Source organism: Apodemus sylvaticus, chromosome X (assembly GCF_947179515.1).
Source record: "Apodemus sylvaticus chromosome X, mApoSyl1.1, whole genome shotgun sequence".
Lineage (NCBI taxonomy): Eukaryota > Metazoa > Chordata > Mammalia > Rodentia > Muridae > Apodemus > Apodemus sylvaticus.
This window is the reverse complement of record NC_067495.1, coordinates 12,820,606-12,842,410: the sequence shown is the minus strand read 5'-3', so window position 1 is coordinate 12,842,410 and position 21,805 is coordinate 12,820,606. Positions and strand designations below refer to the sequence as shown.

Here is a 21,805-nt window from a genome sequence, read left to right as displayed (position 1 = left end):
AGGCATAGGGTTTGAACCCAGGTAATCTAATGCCAGACTCCAAGTTCTTAATGCTTCAAGGTCCATCAACTAAGAGCTAAACCTTTCAGAACCACTCACAGTCTAAGCCCTTAGCACAACCAGCAGATCCCACAGCACCCTGCTCCTTCATGCAGCTTCCAAGGGCCAAAAGAGCGACCTCCCATTCCCATGTCTCATAGGAGCAGGAAAATGTATGCATTTCATAGGGCATCTAACTGACCCCGGGCAGTGCCTGGCTGGCTGTTGCCCTTGACAAACGTATTGCCCTGGTAAAGACCTAGAAAAGCATTATCAGTCAGTTTATAAGACGTGTGCAGACAGACAGAGAGAAAGAAAGAGAGAAAGAGAGAAAGAGAGAGGGGGGGTGAGCTTCAAGTCCGCTTCTCATCTGTTTCCACCTTGCCAAGGCTAACGTTTCTATGTGAGAATATAGCCTCACTCCCTAAACTCCACAGGAGGCCTCAGACTACCAGAGGAACAGTAAAAAAAAAAAAAAGTGTACATAGACTTCAAAGCCAGAAATGGTTGAAACTAAAAAGCCAAGTACCACCACTTCCTCAACCAGTTTCTCTAACTCTGGCTTCCTGCTGGGTCAGATAGGAATCAGATCCGACTCTCCACACCGGGGGACCCTTAGTCCACACCTTCGCACCGCAAGTTCTCTGCCCTCCAGCACGGGGCTGACATTCATACCAAACCCATAAGCAACTCAGGACCTCTGAATTTGCTGTCCCCACTACCTACAGCTTCCTTCCATGTATGCACACCACTGCTCCATACCACTCCGAACTCAAGTTCAAATGCCACCTCCTCAGAAAGAGTCCTACCTGGTCCAAATTCTACCAACTCGCTCGTCCATAACTCGTCGTTATCACCGTCTGGGACTCTTCACAAGAGCTCTCACCCTCAACACGTCTGCAGCAGCCACTCCCTCCAGAGCCTTACAGTTATTTTCCTCTCAGCACTAACCTTAGCCCTATTTATCTTATCTGCTTGTTTGCTTTTTGCATTGTTTCCCAGAGGAGCCTTGCGGGATGGTTAGGGACAGGGAAGGTGTCTGTCTTGTTCAGGGCCTTATAGTGGAACTCAATAAATGGATGGTACCCCAGTATTTAAAACAGGGCCTAGCACACTTTGGGCCTCCACTACTCTTTGACCGAATGCACCCTCCTGCCTGGAGGGCAGGCCTGGGGGAGGGGGGACTTCTGGAATGGGAGGCTGGTCCTCCACTCTACATCCAGCCCTGTGTTGGTGGAGGTGGCGCTGGCAAACATTACCTGCGCCTCACCGGCTTCATGCAGCTCTTCAGCTGCCTGGCCTCAGCCTCCACAGGACCCTGGCCCTCAGGCTGTGGCTCCAGCTGCTGCAGCTGCTGCTGCTGGGGCAGCCCTTCAGCATCAGTGGGTATGGGAGCGGGTGCGATCCGGAGCAGGACAGTGTAGTTGCGGCCATGGTTGTTGGCCCAGAAAGTGCCCTCGGGGGTCTCATAGCGCACCACGAAATCGAGGCGCGCCCCATCGCCCGCACCCTCGGCAAAGGGCAGCTGGAAGGCAAAGCGGTCAGTGCGGCCACCGTCGTCGGGTGAGGAGGCAGACATCTGGCCAGGGCCCAGACCTAGACCCGGATCCAGGAGGGGATCTCCTGCTCCTGTTCCTCCCACTCCAGCCCCAGGCGGGCTGCGTGGGACATAGCGGGCTGGGTGGTCGCAGAAAGTAGCCCAGCCGTCGTGTGAGGCCCGCACGTGCACCGCCTTCTCGAAGGAGCGGTTCAGCACGCGCACCAACCCGCGCACCACTGGCGGGCGCCCCCCAGGCACCCACACCCCGGAACCCCCGGGAACCGCTCCAGGAGGCGGCAGCAGCGCCTCCAACTCCACCATCACGCGCCCCAACCGCTCCAGACGGCCCAGCGCGGGCGGCAACGAAAATGTGGGCACCAGGTAAAACCCCCCGCCAGCGGGAACAGGGCACAGCGGAGGGGGATCGGGAAAAGCCTCCTCTTCCTCCTCCCCTTCATCCCCATCCTCGCCATCGTCGTCCTCATCAGCCCCGCCACCGCCGCCATCTTGCCCGGTCGCTGCCGCCATCTTGCCCGCCCCGGGCCCGCCCCACGGCCGGTAGCGGCGTAGCTGCGCCAGAGGCAGCCCCAGGGCCTCGTCAGCGAACAGCACCCTCCGCGGGGCCACCGCCGCCTCAGCCGAGGCGCGGGGCTCTCCCGCAACCGGCGACGGGGGCGCGGGATGCCGCAACGGTGGCTCCACAGGGGCCGTGCGCGCCATATCGGCGGCGGCGGCGGCGGCGGCACCGACGGCACCGGCGGTGGGACCGGTGGGGGCAGGGCCTGAAAAGGCGGGCAGCCAATGAGAACGCCAGAACGGGGAGGTGGGGCTCCAGTGGAGCGTAGGCGGCAAGATAAAGACAGGTACGGCCAACAGCCAATGGACAGCCACGCGGGAGTGACGTAGTGGTGATTGACAAGCAGGAGAAGCTAGCAACCAATGAGGACGCCCGAGCGTGGGCGGTATGGAAGGCGGGATGATAACGGAATCAATGGAGAGGCCTGAGTGGGGTTAATGCGGGACCGAAGATGTAGCTAGCAGAAGTATGACAGTTAGTGGGAAAGTCTGAGCACGCGTCGCGTGGTGGGCAACGGGAAGATGAAATGGCTACAGGCGATGGGGGCAAAGGGGAGCGAACCCAGAGGTCCAAAAACTGGGAGATCCGCAGGTTGCGTAGGCGGTGAGACGTAAGAAAGATAAAAAGAACAGCCAATGGCGAACTGCGCGCGAATGATGTAGAGACAGAATGACGATAATGGTTACATGAGCCAATGGGGAGTCTTGTGAGCACACACTATGGCTTCAAGAGGCGGTAACAGGGTGGATCTAGCCAATACAGAGACTGAACGGAGGCTGGAAGGCTGTGTGTGAGCAGAAACAGAGGCGGGGCTGTAGCGGGGTTGCCGGGGAGCACTGGGGCATGTGAGGAGGGAAGGTGGGAGAGAGAAAGAGCTGGGGAGCCAGGGTGAAGGCTCTGATATCTCAAAGGACAGTGCCAGTATGGGATTAACCAAAGCCGAAGCTAGAGAAATGTAGCCAGAAGGAAACTGTGGAGGCAAGATGGGAAAGCACACCCAAGGATGTAGGTGCTGTGAAGAAAGGATGAGTAGCCAATAAATAGGTTAAATTGGAAGAAGGTGCATAGGCTGAGGCTGAGCTACTGAGTGAACACAGAATCAGAATGCAGTCAGCCAATATGACTGGGCTTTGCCTTTCCCTAATCTTCCACGACTCCCCATGCATGGCCCCACGAATTCCCAGAGCCCCTAAAAGCCCACACTGCACACAGTATTGTGAGACCAAAGCAAAACAGTTCTATCAGTTACTAGGTGTGTCCTGGCCGGCCCCAGATCCACCACACACACCGCCCTGCCTTTTCATGACCAGTGCAACTAGCCAAGAACGTTCTTGCCTGTTCCTTAATGTCCCCAGTTGAGCATTGATGTTCTTCCGGACTTGGCACCATTGCATGAATCAATCACAAAATAGGAAATAGAACCCTTTTTTTTTTCTTTTTGAAGAATTAGCTTTTTCCAGCTCACACTTAGCACACATTGACTCTGACAGTCTGTCATCACAAGCTGATCAGCTAATATAAGTTCAAACCAGAGTCCTGCCTTCTTGCTCATTTTGACACTTTGCACCCTACAGTGGCTTTCTTTCCCCCCCTCTCCCCATCTCCTCTGCTCAGAGTGCTGTCCCATCTGTTTCTTTCATCTAGTCAATTCTTTTTATTCTCCCTCTGAGATCGCACCTCCTATGGCAATGGACTAGATTTTGCCAGCATGTTCATTCACACATCCCCCACTCCCATTCACTAACTTATTAAGACTTACTGTCTGTCATATGCCAGGTTATCTAACCCTCATAACACCCCTAACGGGAAGGCCATCCCTTGGCCCCCACAGTCTCTCTGCTCCTCCAGTCTGTGTCCAGGGTCATGGAAGGAATATGTCTAGCTACAAGCAGCCGAAGAATAATGCCATAATGAAGGGAGAACATTTTTCTCATCTGAAAGTTCAAGGCAGCCAGTGACCTCAGGGCTCCATCCTATCTGCCCATCTTAGGTATCGACTGCGTCCTGCTCTTGCCTGGGAGTCTCATTCTTCAGCAAATCCTGCAGGTTATCTATCCAAAGTATTTCCCCAGCAGGATATGGTGATGTGTGCCTGTAATCCCAGCACTCAAGGAGCTGAGGCAGGAGAATCACTGAACTCCAAGCCTAGGCTGCAAGTGCGACCTTGTCTAAAAAATATAAAGGGTTGGGTGCAGCTCAGTGGTAAAAACCACTTCCTAGCAGGTGAATGGGCCCCATCTCTAGCATCAGTGTTTAAAATCCCAAATCCACCTTTTCACTCCCACTCTATCAACAGGACCAGCCTCAGTCCCAGTCCCCTGGACTACTGCAGTCGCCTCCCCCTGGTTGCTCTCCATCCTGTGTTTCTACCCCCTATTCCATATTCAGCAATCTAAGAGATCCTCTTAAGTCCTAACAATAATGTCTCTCTGCTCCCAACACTCCTCTGGCTTCCTCTACACTTAGAGGAAAAGCCAAACCGTCACCGTGTCGTAAAAGCACAAGCCAACTAGCCCTCCCTCACCTTACCTCCTGTTCTCTCCCTTCCACTCACACCACTGCAGCCACCCCAGACTCCTTGTTGACTCTGTACAAATCCAGCATACTCACCTCTGGACATTCACATTGACCGTTCCCTCCCAGCTCTGCAGAGCTCCCCATCGCTCTTTGTCAAAGATCCCTTCCCCTGGGGATGTTCCCCTGACCTGTTAAATCCTAGTCCTCCCAATCCACTTCCCCAGAAACCTATGTGAGCCAATATAGTAAGGGCGGAGAGGAGATACCCGCCCCCCCCCCCCCCCGACAAGCTGACCTCTAGCCACCATGCTGCAAAGCCCCGGGCTTTACGCTTCAGTACTTAACACTCCAGCACCCACAGCCCCATTCAAGTAGCCTCCTGGAAACCTGGGTCACTTACCCCTCACTGACTTTTCCTACCACCTCCATGACCAAGCTTTCTCACAGAATGGCAGGAAGATGGTGACAAGGATATAAAGAAGGATACAGACCGGACCATGTACCCTGAGAAAATGAGTACCTATTCCAAAAAGAGACAAGTGCTAGGGCAGGGGACTAGAACTGTCCAGAGACATAGAAGATGCAGGAACAAGTTGGACCCAAGTGTACAAGGAGAAGGATCGTTAACTTTGGGGCATAGCTCCAGTCAGCTGCCCAATGCTCCCTGTTAGTATGTTCTCCACCCCTCCCCCATCCCCTCCCACATACACCCACAACTGTTAAGGTCCTAGGATCCCTGCAGACCTCCAAAGTAAGAGGACCTCATCCCACCTCCGTCCGCCGCTCCCTCCCCCTCAACTCAGGACCTCCCCCCGGCTTCCAGCCACCACACAAGCCATGTTTGGTCTTAGACATGTCCCACCAACTTAGAAGCCCCAACCAGTGAAAGTTTTGCTTTGAGATAATGGTAGGAAGGGTTGAGGTTTTTTTTTTTTTTTTTTAATTGTTGTTGTTGTTGGCTGATATTTTTAGGTCTATTTTTTTTTTCTATTCACTAGTTCACTTTGTTTTCCCCTCTTGTCTTTATAAAGCCAGGCCATCCGTTCCAGTCCTGTCTTTTCCAACAAGGTAAGTTAAGATGAGGAAAGTCACTCTCTTTTGGGGAGGGGGCTCAGAAGATAGAGGGAAAGGACACAAAGTGGCAAGTGAGGGAGTGAGCAAAGGAGTGTGGGTATTATTTACTATGTTAGCATCATGAGAATAAACTTATTTGTATTCTCTCTTCCTCAGGCCTGAAGCCAGTCTTGCAAAAAGGTGGTGCTGGCCATGCACTTGGATACCTGGAACTCTTAGCTACGCACGACGCCAGGACACCAAAGGCTGGAAGCCTTAGCCTTGCTTTGTCAGGGAAAAAACTCTGTGGAAGCTGGTCTGTATTCAACAGTGGTTACAGGGAGCAAGCAGGTCTGTGCCAAATCGAGGAAATGTAGCTGCCAAATCTTGAATCCAAACCTTAAAACCTCACAAACATCAAGCTCCAGAAGAGTCTCCAAGTCCTAGAACCTTCTAGAACACTGTTGGCTTCGGAAAAACTGGTCACTTCAGAGCCCAGTGCTAAGAACCCCTATTTTCCAACTTTGTGATCTTCAGCAAGCTGCACCTCCATTTTGCCTGTCGGTCTAATAGCAATACAGTCAGGATGAGATGGACCTCAAAGGGTGAGGACTGAACACAACTGTTTGCGAGAAGTGTTCCAGCTCTGTCTGGAATGCAGAAAATTCTAGATAAATGTTGACTACCAAAATTATGGCCGTTGTTTAGAATCCTCAACCTTTGCAAACTGGACCTTTCCTTTCCTTTTGCTGTTTTTTTCCCCTACAGAATCTGGCTATATAGCTCCAAGCAGCCTTAAACTTTTGTTTCTTTTGCCTCAGTTTCTGGGGTGCTGGGATTGTTGGCATGTGATACTGGGGGAAACTGGGGCTTTGGGGAATAGAATGTTGCAAAGTTTAGAATCATCAGGCTATGGTTCTATTGCTCCTGACAGGACAGGGACCCTGGGCTGCTTTATATATGTTTTTTTTTTAATAACCCATAGCCTTGTGCATGTTAATTTAAACAAGCCCTCTGCCACTGAGCCGCATGCCCACACTTTCTCCCCTTAGCCCTTCTTGGTGATGCTGGCTGCATTAACAGCCGTTAGGGCTGTTCCCAGGTGGGTGGCTGCTGGGTCAGGGTGCTCGAGCATAAACATGATGTGGAGATACTTTCCTCCTCACTCAGAGATTCTCAACAGATTCTGGGAGCCAGCGATTCTGAGACTCTTTGATTCTGTGAATGTGTAGGGGGAGTATAGCCCATTTTTTTTTCCTCCATGAATCGCCTTCCATGCCTCTTGCCTTCTATGGGAAGAAAGGCTACAGGAGTGTCCAGCTCTGCCAAGCCTCAGCACCATGGGTGGTGGTGATCACATTAATGCTCCCTAAGGAAACACGGGTTAGGAGCAGAAGGAAGCCTCTGGAGTCCAAGCACTGGCCCATCTCAGCCTTTGCTGCTTCCCATTCCCACAGCAGCCTTCAGATGCCTTCTTCTGTTCAACCCAGCGATCCTCAAACATCTCACGCACAGAATGGTGTTTCTACCTGCCTCGGGAGGCCTTTGTGATTTGACTTATTTTCCCTCAGTTTTTTTTTTTCTGACTCTACACACTTTTGTTTAAGAAATTGTGGTTTCTCATAAGCCCTGTTATCTCATTGATACCTTTTACCTCTGTGGTGAGGGGAAGAAATCATATTTTCAGATGACTTGTAAAGGGCAAAGAAAAAACCCAAAATTTCAAAATTTCCGTTTAAGTCTCATAAGAAAAGAATAAACAAAGCGAGAGAGCGAAGAGAAAAAAAAAAACTACAAGAACCCCCCCCACCCTGTGATTATCAGCACACACACTCATCAAAAAAAAAATTGGATTATTAGAAGAGAGAGGTCTGCGGCTTCCACGCCGTGGTTTTTCTTCTCGGTATAAAAGCAAAGTTGTTTTTGATAATGTGGCAGTTTCCCACAAGGCAGGCTGATCCCTCTCTATCAGTCCACTTCACCAAGGTGAGTGTCCTGCTCTCCCCCACCAGACACAGCGCTGCTGGACAAAGTGGCAGGGAAGTATTGGGGGTGGGTGTCAGGAGCCCTCCAGTACAACTGGAAACACCAGCCACTTCAGGTAAGGACTTTTGAAACGAATACCATTCATCCTAAATGCCAGATAGGTGGAGCAGTTGGTCCTTAGACTGGGGCAAAAAGAAGTACATTGGTTGTGTGATACACAAATAGACAGGATTTTTTTTAATGTATGTCTATGAATGGCTGGTCTCCAGGAATGCCAGAGCTTTGGACAACTCAAAATGTTGTGCAGCTATAACTAGAAACTACAACTGCATCTCTTGTTTCTTTTCCTCCTGCTGTCTTCCATTTCTTCTCCTGACCCACTCTGCTTCTTTGCCTGTCTCTTGTCTTTCCTCCTTCGGTGCCCAGTCTCTGGCTCTTTCCCAGACTCTGACTATATTCCTGTCTGTCTCTTCCAGCCTGGCCACCCACGTTCCATTGCTTTCCTCTCTGACTCGTGGCTCACCTTCCTTCAACTGTTTTTGCACCTGGTATCCAGCACAGACATTTGTACACCACTGGCACTTAATAATAATAGCTCAAGAGCTCTGGTTTCCAAGAATAGGCATCCATTCTGTGTGTCTTAGGAGGTTTGTGAGCTGTCTGGTCAGCCTTAGCATTTAACTGAACGTCTGCTTATGTCACATAAGAGAACGCTCTTGGTCAACCATGGTTTAGCAAAGGACTGTATGACTGTGACCAGAATCCATGTCCAGGGAAAGCAGGCAGTTCAGGACTAGAGTGAGCTGGTCTCTGCACGCTTAGTCCTGTGGCATTGTGCCTGGTATATGGTAAGTTCTTGCTGTCTGCTATTAGTTATTTTTAAACTAATTAGAACCATGCTGTATATTGGGTTTGTTTCTGCTTTATTCAAGCCATACCATTTTTGTAGCATGCTAAAAAAAAATGGACATGTGATCTTTTATGTCTGCCATGACTGTTCTCACATTACCATGAATTTTGATTGCCTGGATGAAGTGCTGATGCTGGGATATTCAGGTTTCTTCTGATTCCAAAAAGCCACACCTGACTCCATAGATCTTGAAAATGGAGTAGCTGGGGAAAGAGGACTGTGCACCTTAAGGGGTTCTGCCCTCTCTACAAATCACTTTTCCAAAACGTTGTCTTATTTTCCATTGTTTCTACTGAAGCTAATTTTAGGTGTCTGTTACCATTTTTAATCCATTCCCATCATAAGAAAAATGACGCTGTTAAATTTTGCATTTTGGTTACTTTTAATGACTACTGGCCATTTGTGCTCTGTGGACTAGAGTTCTATGATCGCGTTCTTCATCATTAATAGAGTGCTCATGATTTTTCAAAATTGTTGATAGCTCTTAATTTGGAAAGGGTGACTTTCTATTGGCTATATGCATATGGCACACATTTCCGTGAAATTCATCATTTGTGTGTATGAGTATTTTAATTGTATTCATTTACTTAGTTTATGGGCATGCATGTCTTTCCTGCGTGTGTACCATATGTGTGCCTGGTGCCCACAGAGGCCAGAAGATGGTGTGGAATCTCATGGGACTGGAGTTACAGATGGTTATGTGGGTGCTGGCGCTTGTGCGGCTTCTTTCCATGGTTTTGTGTTTTAAAAGTCTTTTGCCACTTGAAAATGAGAAGCTACCTCCTTTAGAAGAGCAGCAGTGCTCTTACCCATGGAGCCATCTCTCCCGCTCTATTGGTGTGGTTTTTTTTTGGGGGGGGGGGAGGGAGGGTTCTTTTAAGCCGAGGTCTCACTCTATAGCCCTGGCTGGCCTAAAACCCACCGTATAGATCAGGCTGAACTCAAACTCACAAAGATCCATCCATCTGCCTCTGCCTCTGAGACCTGGGATAGAAGACAGACGCCACCACACCTAATGATCACTTGCTTTTTTCATATTTATTGTGCTTTGTAATGCACGTGTCTTTTATGTATTCAGATGACTCTTTTCTTGTGTGGCTCCGTGTATGGTTTTGTGTTTTAAGTCTTTTGCGCTTGAACATGAGAGAGCTGATCACCCCATGTTGGCTTCCAGGCTCCTCTATGGCTTCATTTTTTCCATTTACTGTAGAGGTCAAAAGTGTGGGTACGGGAGCCAGACTGTCTGGAACAGCCTCGCCTCACTTCAAGTCATCTGTGTGAATTTTAACCAGGCACTTGACCTCCATTTCCTCGTATGTACCGTGATGGTTATAACAGTACCTACCTCAGAGGATCTTTCTGAGGACTGTATCTATTAATCATGGGAGGTGCTTAGCACAAGGCCAAACAACAATGATAGACATTAAAATGTATCTCTTTAGTGGATCTGGAAATTATTCTAGAGCATCTGATGACAGTGACATTTCAAGTGGGCAGAGGTACTGGTGGGAAAGTGGGCTAGTATTCTACCCAGTCACTTTATTTTCCCCTAATTGTCTCAGAATCGTTTGTTACTCTGTCCTGTCCTGTTCCTCATGTTGAAATGTTGCATTCATCACAAATTCCATACCCTCTGTGCATAAGCCTATGCCACCGTTTTCTACTCTGATCTGGTCCTTAGTGTTTATTCTTGTACAAAGCCCACAGTATTTTTCTGATGTTGCTTTACAAAACAATTCAATACCAACCATGGGTGTCTCTGGCACCTAGCAGCATTAGTCTTCCAGCCAGAGGCCAGTGATTATTTTCAGTCCTCTCTCTCTCTCTCTCTCTCTCTCTCTCTCTCTCTCTCGTGCACACACACTCTCTCGCTCTCTGTCTCTGTGTATGTCTCTGTCTGTCTCTGTCTTATTCATTCTTTTGTCCTCTAAACTGCTCTCATTGTCTATGTGCTTTATTCCTAGCCCATCTCATCTTTCTCTCTACATCTCTATCTGTATCTCTTCTATATCTGTACTCAAACACACATTATACATATACATATATATATATATCATATATGCATATATACATATATATATGTGTGTGTGTGTGTGTGTGTATATATGTATATATATATCATACATACATATGGCTATATATATCCATAAGATTTACCCCAGCCACAGTACAGAAGGACTCTGACCTTCCTCCATCCCATACTCTTCCCTCCCCAGTCTAGAAGGGCAAACTGGGCTCAGAGATGGGCAGCCCCTCCCAGGCCTCACAGAGATGTTGTATCAGAGTTAAATCCAAGATCAGAGCTCAGAATTCTCAGTGAGACCTTGACTCTGACAATTCTCCATTGCAGGCCTCAGCTTACCTCTCAGTACCCAGGAGGCAGTTAACAGGAGACCTGAGGTGCCATTCCCTCTTCTACCTTCTCATGAGTTGGATCCACATTGGCAGAGGACAGGCCATAATCATGGCATGGGGCCAAGCCTCACAAACTCAGGCCTGTGTGAGGTTCCGGGCCCCATGAGTCAGAAGTCCTAGCTGACGAAAGAATACTAGTAACACTGGAGAACTATCAGTTAAGTAGGAACCCTCGGAATTCATACTGGGTTCTTTGGGAGCACCATTTTGGAGCCCTTCCAAAAAGCCTGGTGGTGTGCTTTTTCCATGAGGGCCAGGCCAAATGTCTTCCTCTTGACCCCATATCTGCAAAAATGTTATAATTTGGGGAAAGTCGCCCCAGGAGAGCAGATCTGGAGCCATATGTTATCAGTCACTAACATCAGTTCAGCATTTTATATGTACTAACTTTGCAAGATGGCTCCTGTTACTGTTCCAAATTAGAAAGGAGGACACAAACACCCCAGCCTTCCTCCACCCCATACTCTTCCTAGTCTAGAAGGGCAAACTGGGCTCAGACATGGGCAGGAAGGCCCCTTGGTCCCCGGAGGGCAAAGCCTAGCCCCAGATCAGGAAAGTAGAGTGTTTTCCAATCCTCAGTCTTAATGGAGCTCAGGATGGAGGCTGAGGAGAGCTTGCTGACATTCCAGACCCTTACAGAGTTTTAAGCTTCCTGGCCTTAGGTGGTTCCCATTTCTTTAAGACCCTATAGAGTCTGTGTTCTGGAAATTCTGAAATCCATTGGGTTTGAGAAATTATATCCTACAGTTCTGAGTTTCTGTTACTACAGCATTTGAAGACTCAAAGGGGTCTCAATACCCATGAGGCCTGCCTAATACTCACCAAGCATCCAACCTAGGGCTCCTCTGACATCCAAGAAAGACAAAATCGATAGAACTTGGGTTTTGCAAGGTAGCCAGATGGACGTCACCTACCACATCCGCTAGCACCCACATCACCCTACCTGGGCCTATCCGGCTACAGGATAGACTAGCCACTTCTCGGAACGAAACCTGTGGGGTGGGTTATCTGCCCCCTTCTCTTCCTCCTTGTTGCCGATGAAGCCCAATGCATCCGGCCGCCATGACGTCAATGGCAGAAAAATCTGGCCAAGCTGGGGTTGTGACAACAGGGCCCAGATGTAGACCCCGATAGGAAAACATATTCTGTGTCCCAGAAACAACCTCCATACAGCTTCTAAGAAACAGTCAAACAGGAACGCCCCAACAGACAGTGCAGGAAGCTGGCTGGCCAGCCCAGCCCTCCAGGTCCCTAGTACCACTAGACAGACCATATCCAATTCAGGTCCCCTTTCTGAGAACATACTGATGCCTCACACAGTCACACCAGTTCCAGATGTTATTTAAGGAGGAGATTTCTTATAAGTTCGGACCAAATATACAGAGCGCTTCAAAAGTGACCATGGTCCAGCCATGTGGGCTAAGCCAATATAGTGGAAAATTCTACTCACCGAACTTGATACACATTTGCTAGAACTACTGTAACAAAGTATCACAGACTGGGTGACTTACATAGCACAGAATTGTTGTGTTATAGTTCTGGAGGCTATAAGACCAAGATGAAGATGTTGGCAGGGTTGATTCCTCCCATAAATCCTGGCCTTCTTCTCATTTCTGATGTTTTCCTCTGCTGTTCTTGGAGAAGCATCACCTTATGGCTGCCTGCCTTCAGTCTTTCAGCTCATTGCATCTTGGTTCTAGGAAGCCAGTCTCAGCCTCCACAGACCCAGACTCCTCTTTTCATATTAAGGTTTTTAGCCCATGACACACTAGTCTTAATAACTAGGTTCTCGTACTAATCTCTCTCAGCTCTGATGAGCCCCAGACATGACAGCAAAGAAGATGCAAGTGCCTTCCAAAACCCTTCCATGCTTCCCCTGGGCTGCTTTCAGAAGCTGTATGTCCAACCCATGTAGTATAATAGAACAGAGAGTAACATATTCACATGCACACATACACAGAGCAGGGAAAATGCAGACACTCAGTACTCAGAAGGCAGAAGCAAGGAGCTCAGGAAGAGCCTGGGTGTATAGTGGGTCCCAGGCTAAAAGAGACCCTATCTAAAAGAAAAGGAGGCCCCAGAAGATGATAGAATTCCCACCCTGGCTATCCTCTTCATTAAAATAAGGGTAGAATTCTATGGTCAGTTCACTACTTGGTTCTCTCTCTGACCGGAAGTATAGGATCCTGAAAAAATGAAAGTCACACTTTTGAGGGACTGTAAGGTACTGGGGCTCAGCACAGGGACCTAGGTCACCTTGTAGGGCTTTGAGTAGGAAATCAGAAGACTGCAGTATGGCTAAGGGGAGAAGTGAACTTACAGAGATTGGGGCTAGTGTGAGAAGCTCCCAGGGGCCCTGGATCAAGCCACCCTGTCCCTTTTTTTTTTCTGGCACATGCCATGCCAGATAAAAGCCCAGAGAAAACAGACCCATGCTGTGGCCCTGAGCTCTGCAGTGCTGAATTCAGCTATCTACCTGCAAGTCTACCCCACGTCTACTGCTTACCTTTGCATCTAGCCACATCTGACTATCACTGCAAACTCTGATCCACCGCCCTCTCCCCTCCATCTCTGGTAATGTCCGCTGTCGTAGCTGCTTATGCCAGAAACCTCGACGTCATCTTGACCCTTTCTCTCATCTCCTCCATCCAAGCTCCCAGCAAACTTCTCCTGACTCTGCCTTCAAACGAGACTTGGAAGGAGCCGCGCCTCAGCAGCTCCTCTGCCGCCATCCAGGTGGGTAGCAGCCTCACTGTGGCAGTAGACTTTCCACTAGTGCAGGTCCCTGGAGCCTCCCTGCTCACGGCATCCAGATGAATCTTTTCAGGCCATGTCCAAGTCATTGGAATAAAATGACCAGAAGAGAGTCCAAGACAAGACCCAGCAGAATCAGCAAAGCCTGTGTGGCCTGTGCAGAGTGTGGGTACTTGGAGGGCTGAGGCGCGACAAACCAATTCCCCATTGCCCCACATTCACGACAGGGCTGTGCAGTGCACGTAAGCAAGTGAGGTGCCAGACATGTGCTTCTGTGGGATATATACATCAATCTGCGCTCCTGCTATCAGGGTAGTGTATATGTGTGTAAGCCAGACCAGAGGTCTAGTTATGGGGCCTTTTGGGACAGGTCCCAGCCAACACCCACTCTGACCAGAGGCTGTCTGTAATGCTTCAAGTGGCTGACTATCTTACACCATCCCTGGAATGCCTGACTCCACTCCACTGTTGTCCCTGCAGCCTGCCTCAGACAAGAACCCAATGCCCAACCCCAGGCCAGCCAAGCCTATGGCTCCTTCCTTGGCCCTTGGCCCATCCCCAGGAGTCTTGCCAAGCTGGAAGACTGCACCGAAGGGCTCAGAAATCCTAGGGACCAGGAGTCTTGGGGGACCCTTCCAAGGCCGGGACCTGCGAAGTGGGGCCCACACCTCAACTTCCTTGAACCCCCTGCCACCGTCACAGCTGCAGGTGAGGCCCGGGGCCCAGAATGGGGCAAGCAGGGTGGGGTACTTGGGCCTATAGGTGTCGACCTTTACTGTGGCATGTGGCAGGAGGGGGGGCTGACTGGGGCACAGGAAGTGGTTTATGGGTCCCAGGCAAGTCTGACTTATGCAGATATTGCAGGGCCAAGAAAATCCCCACTCTCCAGGCTTCAGAGATTCAAGGCTTCCCCCACCCTTCCTAATCCTTGTCCTGATAGGAGACCTTATTATGAGCCCATGGGCATAGCCATATATACTCATCCCACTGTGACAAGAGGAGATGGCTGGGGCCCTAGAAGGTAAGGAAACAGTGTTGGGGCCAGCTCTACCCCTTGTAACTATTTGACCTTGATGAATTCAGTCTCCATGAGCCTCAGATTCCACACATGTGAACTGGGTACGTCCATAGTTCCTAGCGTGTGGGACTTTATTGATGAGCTGATGACTGAGACACAGAAGTGTGAAGATGAGACTCATGGCGGCTCCCTTCTCCCTCCAGCTGCCTACGGTGCCTCTCGTCATGGTAGCACCGTCTGGGACCCGACTAGGTCCCTCACCCCACCTGCAGGCACTTCTCCAGGACAGACCACACTTCATGCATCAGGTATGGAGTCTGAAGAGGCTGGGAGGAGGGAACAAACAGGACAGCTGTGGAGCAGAGCCCCGGGCCCCGCTGAGCCCACGGTCCATGTGTTCCTCAGCTCTCCACTGTGGATGCCCATGCCCAGACCCCTGTGCTGCAAGTGCGACCACTGGACAACCCAGCCATGATCAGCCTCCCGCCGCCTTCTGCTGCCACTGGGGTCTTCTCCCTTAAGGCCCGGCCTGGCCTGCCACCTGGTAACACATTCATAGTATCTCCAAGTTCTCCAATCTTTGAACATGCACAATGTAAACTTTTTCTGAATTATAGCCCTATGGAGATATGAAGATATAATGAGTCTTAAGAGTCATGGAAACTCCAACCTCCAAAAAATGTCAGGCTTAGAACCTTGAAGACATAGAATGTTAAAAAAATTCACAAATTGCTATTATTAGTCAAAATGCCATCACTTGCCAATGGCCATCTTAAGGCCACTATGTCAGAAGCCCTTGACTATGGGAACAACCGAGTCCTATGAGACAGAGTCTTCAAGGCTCAGGAAGGGGAGAGGTCTTCTGGGACAAGCTGTAGAGTCTGGCCTGCAGGTCCAGGAGCACCCTGTCTCTACCCACAGGGATCAATGTGGCCAGTCTGGAATGGGTATCCAGGGAGCCAGCTCTACTCTGCACCTTCCCACGCTCGGGCACACCCAGGAAAGACAGGTGAGTTGGCAGGGCTGGCAAAAAAAAAAAATGCCCCTCCCTGCCCCCAAACCGATTCTTCTGCTGACATCCCATATTCTCCCACCGCCAGCAACCTTTTGGCTGCACCGCAAGGATCCTACCCACTGCTGGCAAACGGAGTTTGCAAGTGGCCTGGTTGTGAGAAGGCCTTCGAGGAGCCAGAGGAGTTTCTCAAGTGAGTCACCTGAGCCTGCCCACAGAGCACTGCTGTCTGAGCAAAGGTCTGGGCTACATGTCTCAGCTCAATGTCCTCTCAGTGCAAGATAAGAGCCATAAAGACTGAGACTCCATCCCTCCTTGGCTGGCTCTTTGATCTTGGGCAAGTTACTGGTCTCTAGGCCCAGGTTACCTCACATGTATGAAGAGACATAATAAGAGTAGAGGTCTGTGCTGATAGTTACCTTCATCTTACACACAGAAGGATCTCAGGCCCCAGAGAATTAAGGGTCAATCAAGCTCACACAGGTCCTAAGTGGTGAATCTTGAATCTGAACACAGGCAGCCAGGTTCCAGAACCCACACGCCTAACTGCTTTGTCCCCCTTCCCCTCACACAACGCACATTACTGATCCTCAAATTTCTGTTTCTCTAGATGAGTAGAGCTCCTGCCCCCTCTGCGCTCTATCCGCTGTCCCTCCCCTTCTGTATTTTGCTAATCATCCCTAACTCTTGACAGTGACACATGTCTTGCATGGCCAGGCTTTTGCATGGGCTGCCTGCTACCTGAAATGCCATTCCCCTGCATACCTCCTTTCTAATGTCATCCCCAGCCTGTTGGCCAGACTCAAGGGGTAAATAAGCTCAGGCCTGGGAGCCAGTAGTTGCTGAAGAGCGTGTGTTGAAGGCAAGCATGCAGGGGTGGGGGTGGGGTGGCACCAAGCATAGGGAAATTTCCCAAACGATCTACGCTGTCCCTACCTGGTCCACCAAGCCAGGAGGCCTGGTCCACCACAGTCAGCTACATGGAATCTTCTCCTTGCCCAGGCACTGCCAAGCAGATCACCTCCTGGATGAGAAGGGCAAGGCCCAGTGCCTCCTCCAGAGAGAAGTGGTGCAGTCTCTGGAGCAGCAGGTAATGCCTGCAGGGAGGGGTGTGTGGGAGGGGGGCTGAGGGAAAGAAGGATGTGAGGGAGGACCTTCCGAGGGAAAGCCTTAGCACGGTCAAAAGTGTGGCAAAGAAAGACCAGGTGGAGGCCTGACTTTGGTGTGCATTTCCACAGCTGGAGCTGGAAAAGGAGAAGCTGGGAGCTATGCAGGCCCACCTGGCTGGGAAGATGGCGCTGGCAAAGGCTCCGTCTGTGGTGAGTACCCCACTTCCAGAGGCAGCAGACTTCAACTGCTGAGGGGCAAGACAGGAGTCCTTAAGGACCAAGTGTCCTCTTCTCGCATGCAAGCCTGTACAGACCATTCCTACCTCATTAATATGCCAGATCTGAAGACACGCCTACTCTGCTTACAAACCCTCTGACCTTAGGACCTCCGAAACACCATGACTCTGCCTTTTCAGGCCAATAGTAAATAGCCACATACAGGCCGTGACCCCAATGCACTAGCAGCAGAACTCACAGGAGCCATTGCAAAAAGGAAAATGGAAGGCCTTATGTTCAAATTTCAAGTATAAGCTCAGAACATCAAACAGTGTAGGGCTCCTGTGTGCCCACACATTGCACATACCCAGCCAGTCTCAGGCTGATATGAACTTATTTGAATCTTATACTATAACTGAAGTAGCTACCACTATCACCCTAATGTACAAATAAGGACAACTAAGGTCAGGAAGATTTAGTTGATGCTCCCACATTCACAGTTGAATGAATGCTAGGGGATCCTAATTCAGGCCCTGCTCATGCCTAGCCCCCAGCATCTGTGGCTTCCTAGCATGCTCATGCCTGTACTCTAAGATGCTGCTTTATAGAGTTCCACCACAGCCTGCAATTGACTACAGGGTGGTGCCCTTCTCAAAAGCATTGACCTTACTAGACACAGTGGTATGCACTTGTAGTCCTGGCTACTGGAGAGGCGAAAGGAGGATCACTTGAACCCTTGAGTTCAAAACCAGCCTAGAAAACACAGAGAGACCCCGACTCTTCTGAAATACAAAGAATCAGAATTGGGGAAAAACTTCAATGGGAAAAGTGGTTGCCATACAAGTTTTGTTTTGCTGGGTGGTGGTGGTGCGTGCCTTTAATCCCAGCACTTGGGAGGCAGAGGCAGGTGGATCTCTGTGAGTTGGAGGCCAGCCTGGTCTATAAAGCTAGTTCCAGGACAGCCAGAGCTAAATAGAGAAACCCTGTCTTGAATACCCCCGACAAAAAAAGGACCTGAGTTTAGATGCCAGCACCCACAGCAGATGCAGTACTTCAAATCTGTAATCCCAGTGCACCTAGGTGGAGACAGAACTACCCAAAATGCTGTGCATGATAGCACGGGCCCTTAATCCCAGCACCCAGTGTGTATACACACAGCACACAGATACAAATCAGATACAAATATAGCCAAATAAGTAAATGCAAATTTTAAAATAAAGTGGGGTCAGGGAACTGGAGAGATAGCTCAGGGATTCCGAGAGCTTGCTGCTCTTTTAGGGGACCAGAGTTTGGTTCCCAGAACCCACAGAGCAGCTCACAACTATCTCTAACTCCAGTTCCAGTGGGTCCAATGCACTTTTCTGCCTTCCACAGGCACCAGGCACACATGTGATGCCCAGACACGCATGCAGGCAAAACTTCCATACACCTAAAATGCAAGCTTTTTTGGCAGTAATCTCAGCCCTTGGGAGGTTGAGCCCATCCTGTGCTACATGGTAAATTTTAGACTAGCCTGTACTACAGAGTGAGAGCCAACCTAAATAAATAGCCAACCAACCAAGCAATCATTTTTTAAAATAAAATGGAAAGCTCAGTGTGGTGGCACACGTCTTTAATCCTAGCACTTGGGAGGCAGAGACAGGCGTGACTCTGTAAGTTCGAGGCCAGCCTGGTCTATACATTGAGCTCCAGGACAGCCAAGACTACACAGAGAAACCCTGTTTGAAAAAAAAAAATATATATATATATATAATGGATGCCAGATGTGGTGGCACACAGTTACAATCCTAACACTCCAGAAGTAGAGCTAGGGTAGAAGGTGCAAGGCCAGCTAGAGATACTGTCTCAGACAAAAAAAAAATGAATTAAGACAAAAAGAAAATGAATAGACAAACAGAGGAATACTCAAGAGGCAGAGGCAGGTAAGTCTCTGAGAGTTGCAGGCCAGTCAGGGTTACATAGTAAAACCCTGTCAAATAATAATAATAATAATAATAATTAATAATAATAATAATAATAATTTAAAAACCAAAATAAATAGACATGAATGAAGGGGGAAGGAGCGGGGAGGAAAGCAATGGAGGAGGTACAGTGAAAGTGGTCCGTGTGTATTACATGCATATACAAAATTGTCTAAAAAACAAATTTAATTCATAACAAAACACAAACTAATGTTTGAAAGGATAAAATGCAATGACACGCTGAAGCGGCTCAATCACCACACCCTTCCCAACCCCTCAGGCCTCAATGGACAAGAGCTCTTGCTGCATTGTAGCCACCAGCACCCCGGGCAGCATTCTCCCAGCCTGCTCTGGTCCCCGGGAGGCCTCAGACAGCCTGTTTGCAGTGCGGAGGCACCTCTGGGGAAGCCATGGAAACAGCACCTTTCCAGGTCAGTGTCTTCAACACCCCATCTGATGACCCCAAGCTCCTAATACCAACCAGTGCCAGGGGGTACAAAGGAGCTCCCTCATTCCCCTTACCCCCTACTTATAGCTGCGAAGAAACTGCACCTGAGTTTATTAGGCCTAGCAGCCCCCATTGGTTACAAATGCATAGCCCAGGCCCCGGGTATTTGGCCTCACCTACTTGACATCTGCTACTCAGGAGCCTGGCTAAGTGATTCCAAAGAACCCTCTCTTCCGCCCCCCTTCAAGGAAATTGGGTGGACTCATCCCGGCTCACCAATCCTCTCCCACCTGGCAGGCCTGGGACCACAGCTCTTTGGTGTCAGGCTGGCTCTGCCACTTCAGCCGCTTACATGCCTTTGATGTGCAAATTACTTGACTGCTTTTTAAAGTGAGGAGAGCTATTCAGGCACTGAGTTATCAGTACCTGTGTGTGAGCATAGACCACCCCTTCCACCCTTGCTGCTAATGGTAGGACCTCAGGCCTCAGATTCCCAGTGCAGACAGCCGGTGGGGCAGGCTGTGAGGAGGCCATGGGGTCTGATCTATGCCAACCAACCTTCTGCAGAGTTCTTCCACAACATGGACTACTTCAAGTACCATAATATGCGACCCCCTTTCACCTATGCCACCCTTATCAGATGGGTAAGTAGGGCGGGCAGCCTAGGCCCAGCAGCTGGGGGGGAACGTGGACAGTGGGGGGGGGAGGCTGGGAGGGGCTCCTATACTACACCAAGAGTGGAATTCACCCATTAACACACCTCAACTCCGAGGAGCCCCAAGATGTGATCCTTCTTGATAACTTCTCCTCAGATCTATCCCTCAACCCATAACTACTATAAGTCAGGTCACTGTGAAACAAACTGTAACACTAAAAAAAAAACAAAAAACAAAAAACAACCCTTTCCTTTGTCCACCCCACCTCCAACACCATCCCCGACCCCGTGCCTCGCCCTATTCTCTCTCCTTCCCCTTGACCCACAATCACAAAGCTACCCTAGCTCAGAGGGCCTAGAGTAGGCTGCCCCCTCAGCCACAACCCTGAGGAATATGCCCCTTATTCCACCTGACTCCAACTTCCAGGCCATCCTGGAAGCTCCAGAGAGGCAGAGGACCCTCAATGAGATCTACCACTGGTTCACTCGCATGTTCGCCTACTTCAGAAACCACCCAGCCACCTGGAAGGTGCGTAGCCTCTGTCCGCACTGGAGGCTGGGATGGCTCCAAGGGAGGATAACCTGGGGCTAGCTAGACATGTGGGGAAGGAGCGGGTCAGTCTCAAACGCAGGGCTGAGCAGCTCACTGGATGACTGTCTCCCACCCCATCGCTGTCTGGGGTTCCTCCTTCCACAGAATGCCATCCGCCACAACCTGAGCCTGCACAAGTGCTTTGTGCGGGTGGAGAGCGAAAAGGGAGCAGTGTGGACGGTAGATGAATTTGAGTTTCGCAAGAAGAGGAGCCAACGTCCCAGCAAGTGCTCCAACCCCTGCCCTTGACCTCAAAGCCAAGAAAAGGTGGACGGGGGCCAAAACCATGAGACTGAGGCTGTGGGGGCAAGGAGGCAAGGCCTGGACATACCTATGGAGACCAGGCGATGATGTCTCTGCCGTCTTGCCTATCAGGGCCTCTGCTCCCTATCTAGCTGCCCTCCTGGAACGTATCATCTGCCTTAAGGCTGAGAGGGGTGCCAATCCCAGCCTAGCCCCTAACCCCAACCTATCCCCAAGATGAGCTTTCCAGCCAAACAGCCCTCACTACCATCTCCACATATCTATCTGCCTTGGCCACTGCCAAGCAGAAAGGTGACAGACACCATCAGAATACTCAACCCAAACCCTAACACACGAAGAGTGCTGTCTTGGGACATTCGTGGGCTCTCCAAGTTACAGTCATGCAGTTGCACGTGATTGCAATCCCACTGCCTCATACCCCAAAGCACTCACCCACAACATCTGGAACTATGGGCACTCTCACATATAGGTGTATATGCAGACCCTTACACAGCAAGAGCAGCAGAACCTTCAGAATTACATAAACCACACAGGCATAACCGGGCATATGCAGCTTCAAGCAATGCCCGAAAATACCAGGTCAGACACAGCTTGTCAGAACTCACGCGTGTCCATGTACAAGCATGCAGCCCCCTCCACTGTATCTCCTGAGTTCCGTGAATACACACCGACTCTCCAAAATGTACCCCATGGCTCACTTGCCACTGACCCCATTCCCCTACCCCCAAGGCCCAATCCA

The 21,805-nt window shown here is 49.9% G+C and overlaps 2 protein-coding genes across 5 annotated transcripts in view; one reads left to right on the top strand and one right to left on the bottom strand.

Moving 5' to 3' along the window:
- The window catches only part of Ppp1r3f (protein phosphatase 1 regulatory subunit 3F), a 15,391-nt gene extending 13,025 nt beyond the window's left edge, over window positions 1-2,366 (bottom strand). For both annotated transcript variants that reach the window (XM_052170376.1, XM_052170377.1), the window contains exon 1: window positions 1,299-2,366. In XM_052170376.1, coding sequence (XP_052026336.1) covers window positions 1,299-2,299 — 1,001 coding nt within the window. In that variant the 5' untranslated portion in view covers window positions 2,300-2,366. The remainder of the gene's footprint in view (window positions 1-1,298) is intronic.
- On the top strand, window positions 2,354-21,722 carry Foxp3 (forkhead box P3). Of its 3 annotated transcripts, none has more exons than XM_052170381.1 (15): window positions 2,354-2,442; window positions 5,705-5,741; window positions 5,904-6,331; window positions 13,691-13,773; window positions 14,272-14,499; window positions 15,013-15,117; window positions 15,215-15,353; window positions 15,731-15,818; window positions 15,910-16,014; window positions 16,824-16,911; window positions 17,060-17,140; window positions 19,388-19,538; window positions 20,123-20,199; window positions 20,638-20,739; window positions 20,908-21,722. In XM_052170381.1, the coding sequence occupies exons 3-15, from the start codon at window positions 6,313-6,315 to the stop codon at window positions 21,049-21,051; spliced, it is 1,410 nt and encodes a 469-aa protein (XP_052026341.1). In that variant the 5' UTR covers window positions 2,354-2,442; window positions 5,705-5,741; window positions 5,904-6,312; the 3' UTR covers window positions 21,052-21,722. The 3 variants fall into 3 exon arrangements, with proteins under 3 accessions (XP_052026341.1, XP_052026342.1, XP_052026343.1); XM_052170382.1 differs by having other exon boundaries at window positions 5,904-7,712; XM_052170383.1 differs by lacking the exons at window positions 2,354-2,442; window positions 5,705-5,741; window positions 5,904-6,331 and adding exons at window positions 7,659-7,712; window positions 10,973-11,022.
- Window positions 21,723-21,805: the final 83 nt, after the last annotated feature.

What these genes read in the sequence shown, in the direction of transcription:
- Foxp3 (XM_052170381.1), top strand. An exon ending in GGCACACCCAGGAAAGACAG is followed by an intron (nt 15,819 to 15,909) that starts GTGAGTTGGCAG and finishes TCCCACCGCCAG; the next exon opens with CAACCTTTTGGCTGCACCGC. An exon ending in TGGAAACAGCACCTTTCCAG is followed by an intron (nt 19,539 to 20,122) that starts GTCAGTGTCTTC and finishes AACCTTCTGCAG; the next exon opens with AGTTCTTCCACAACATGGAC.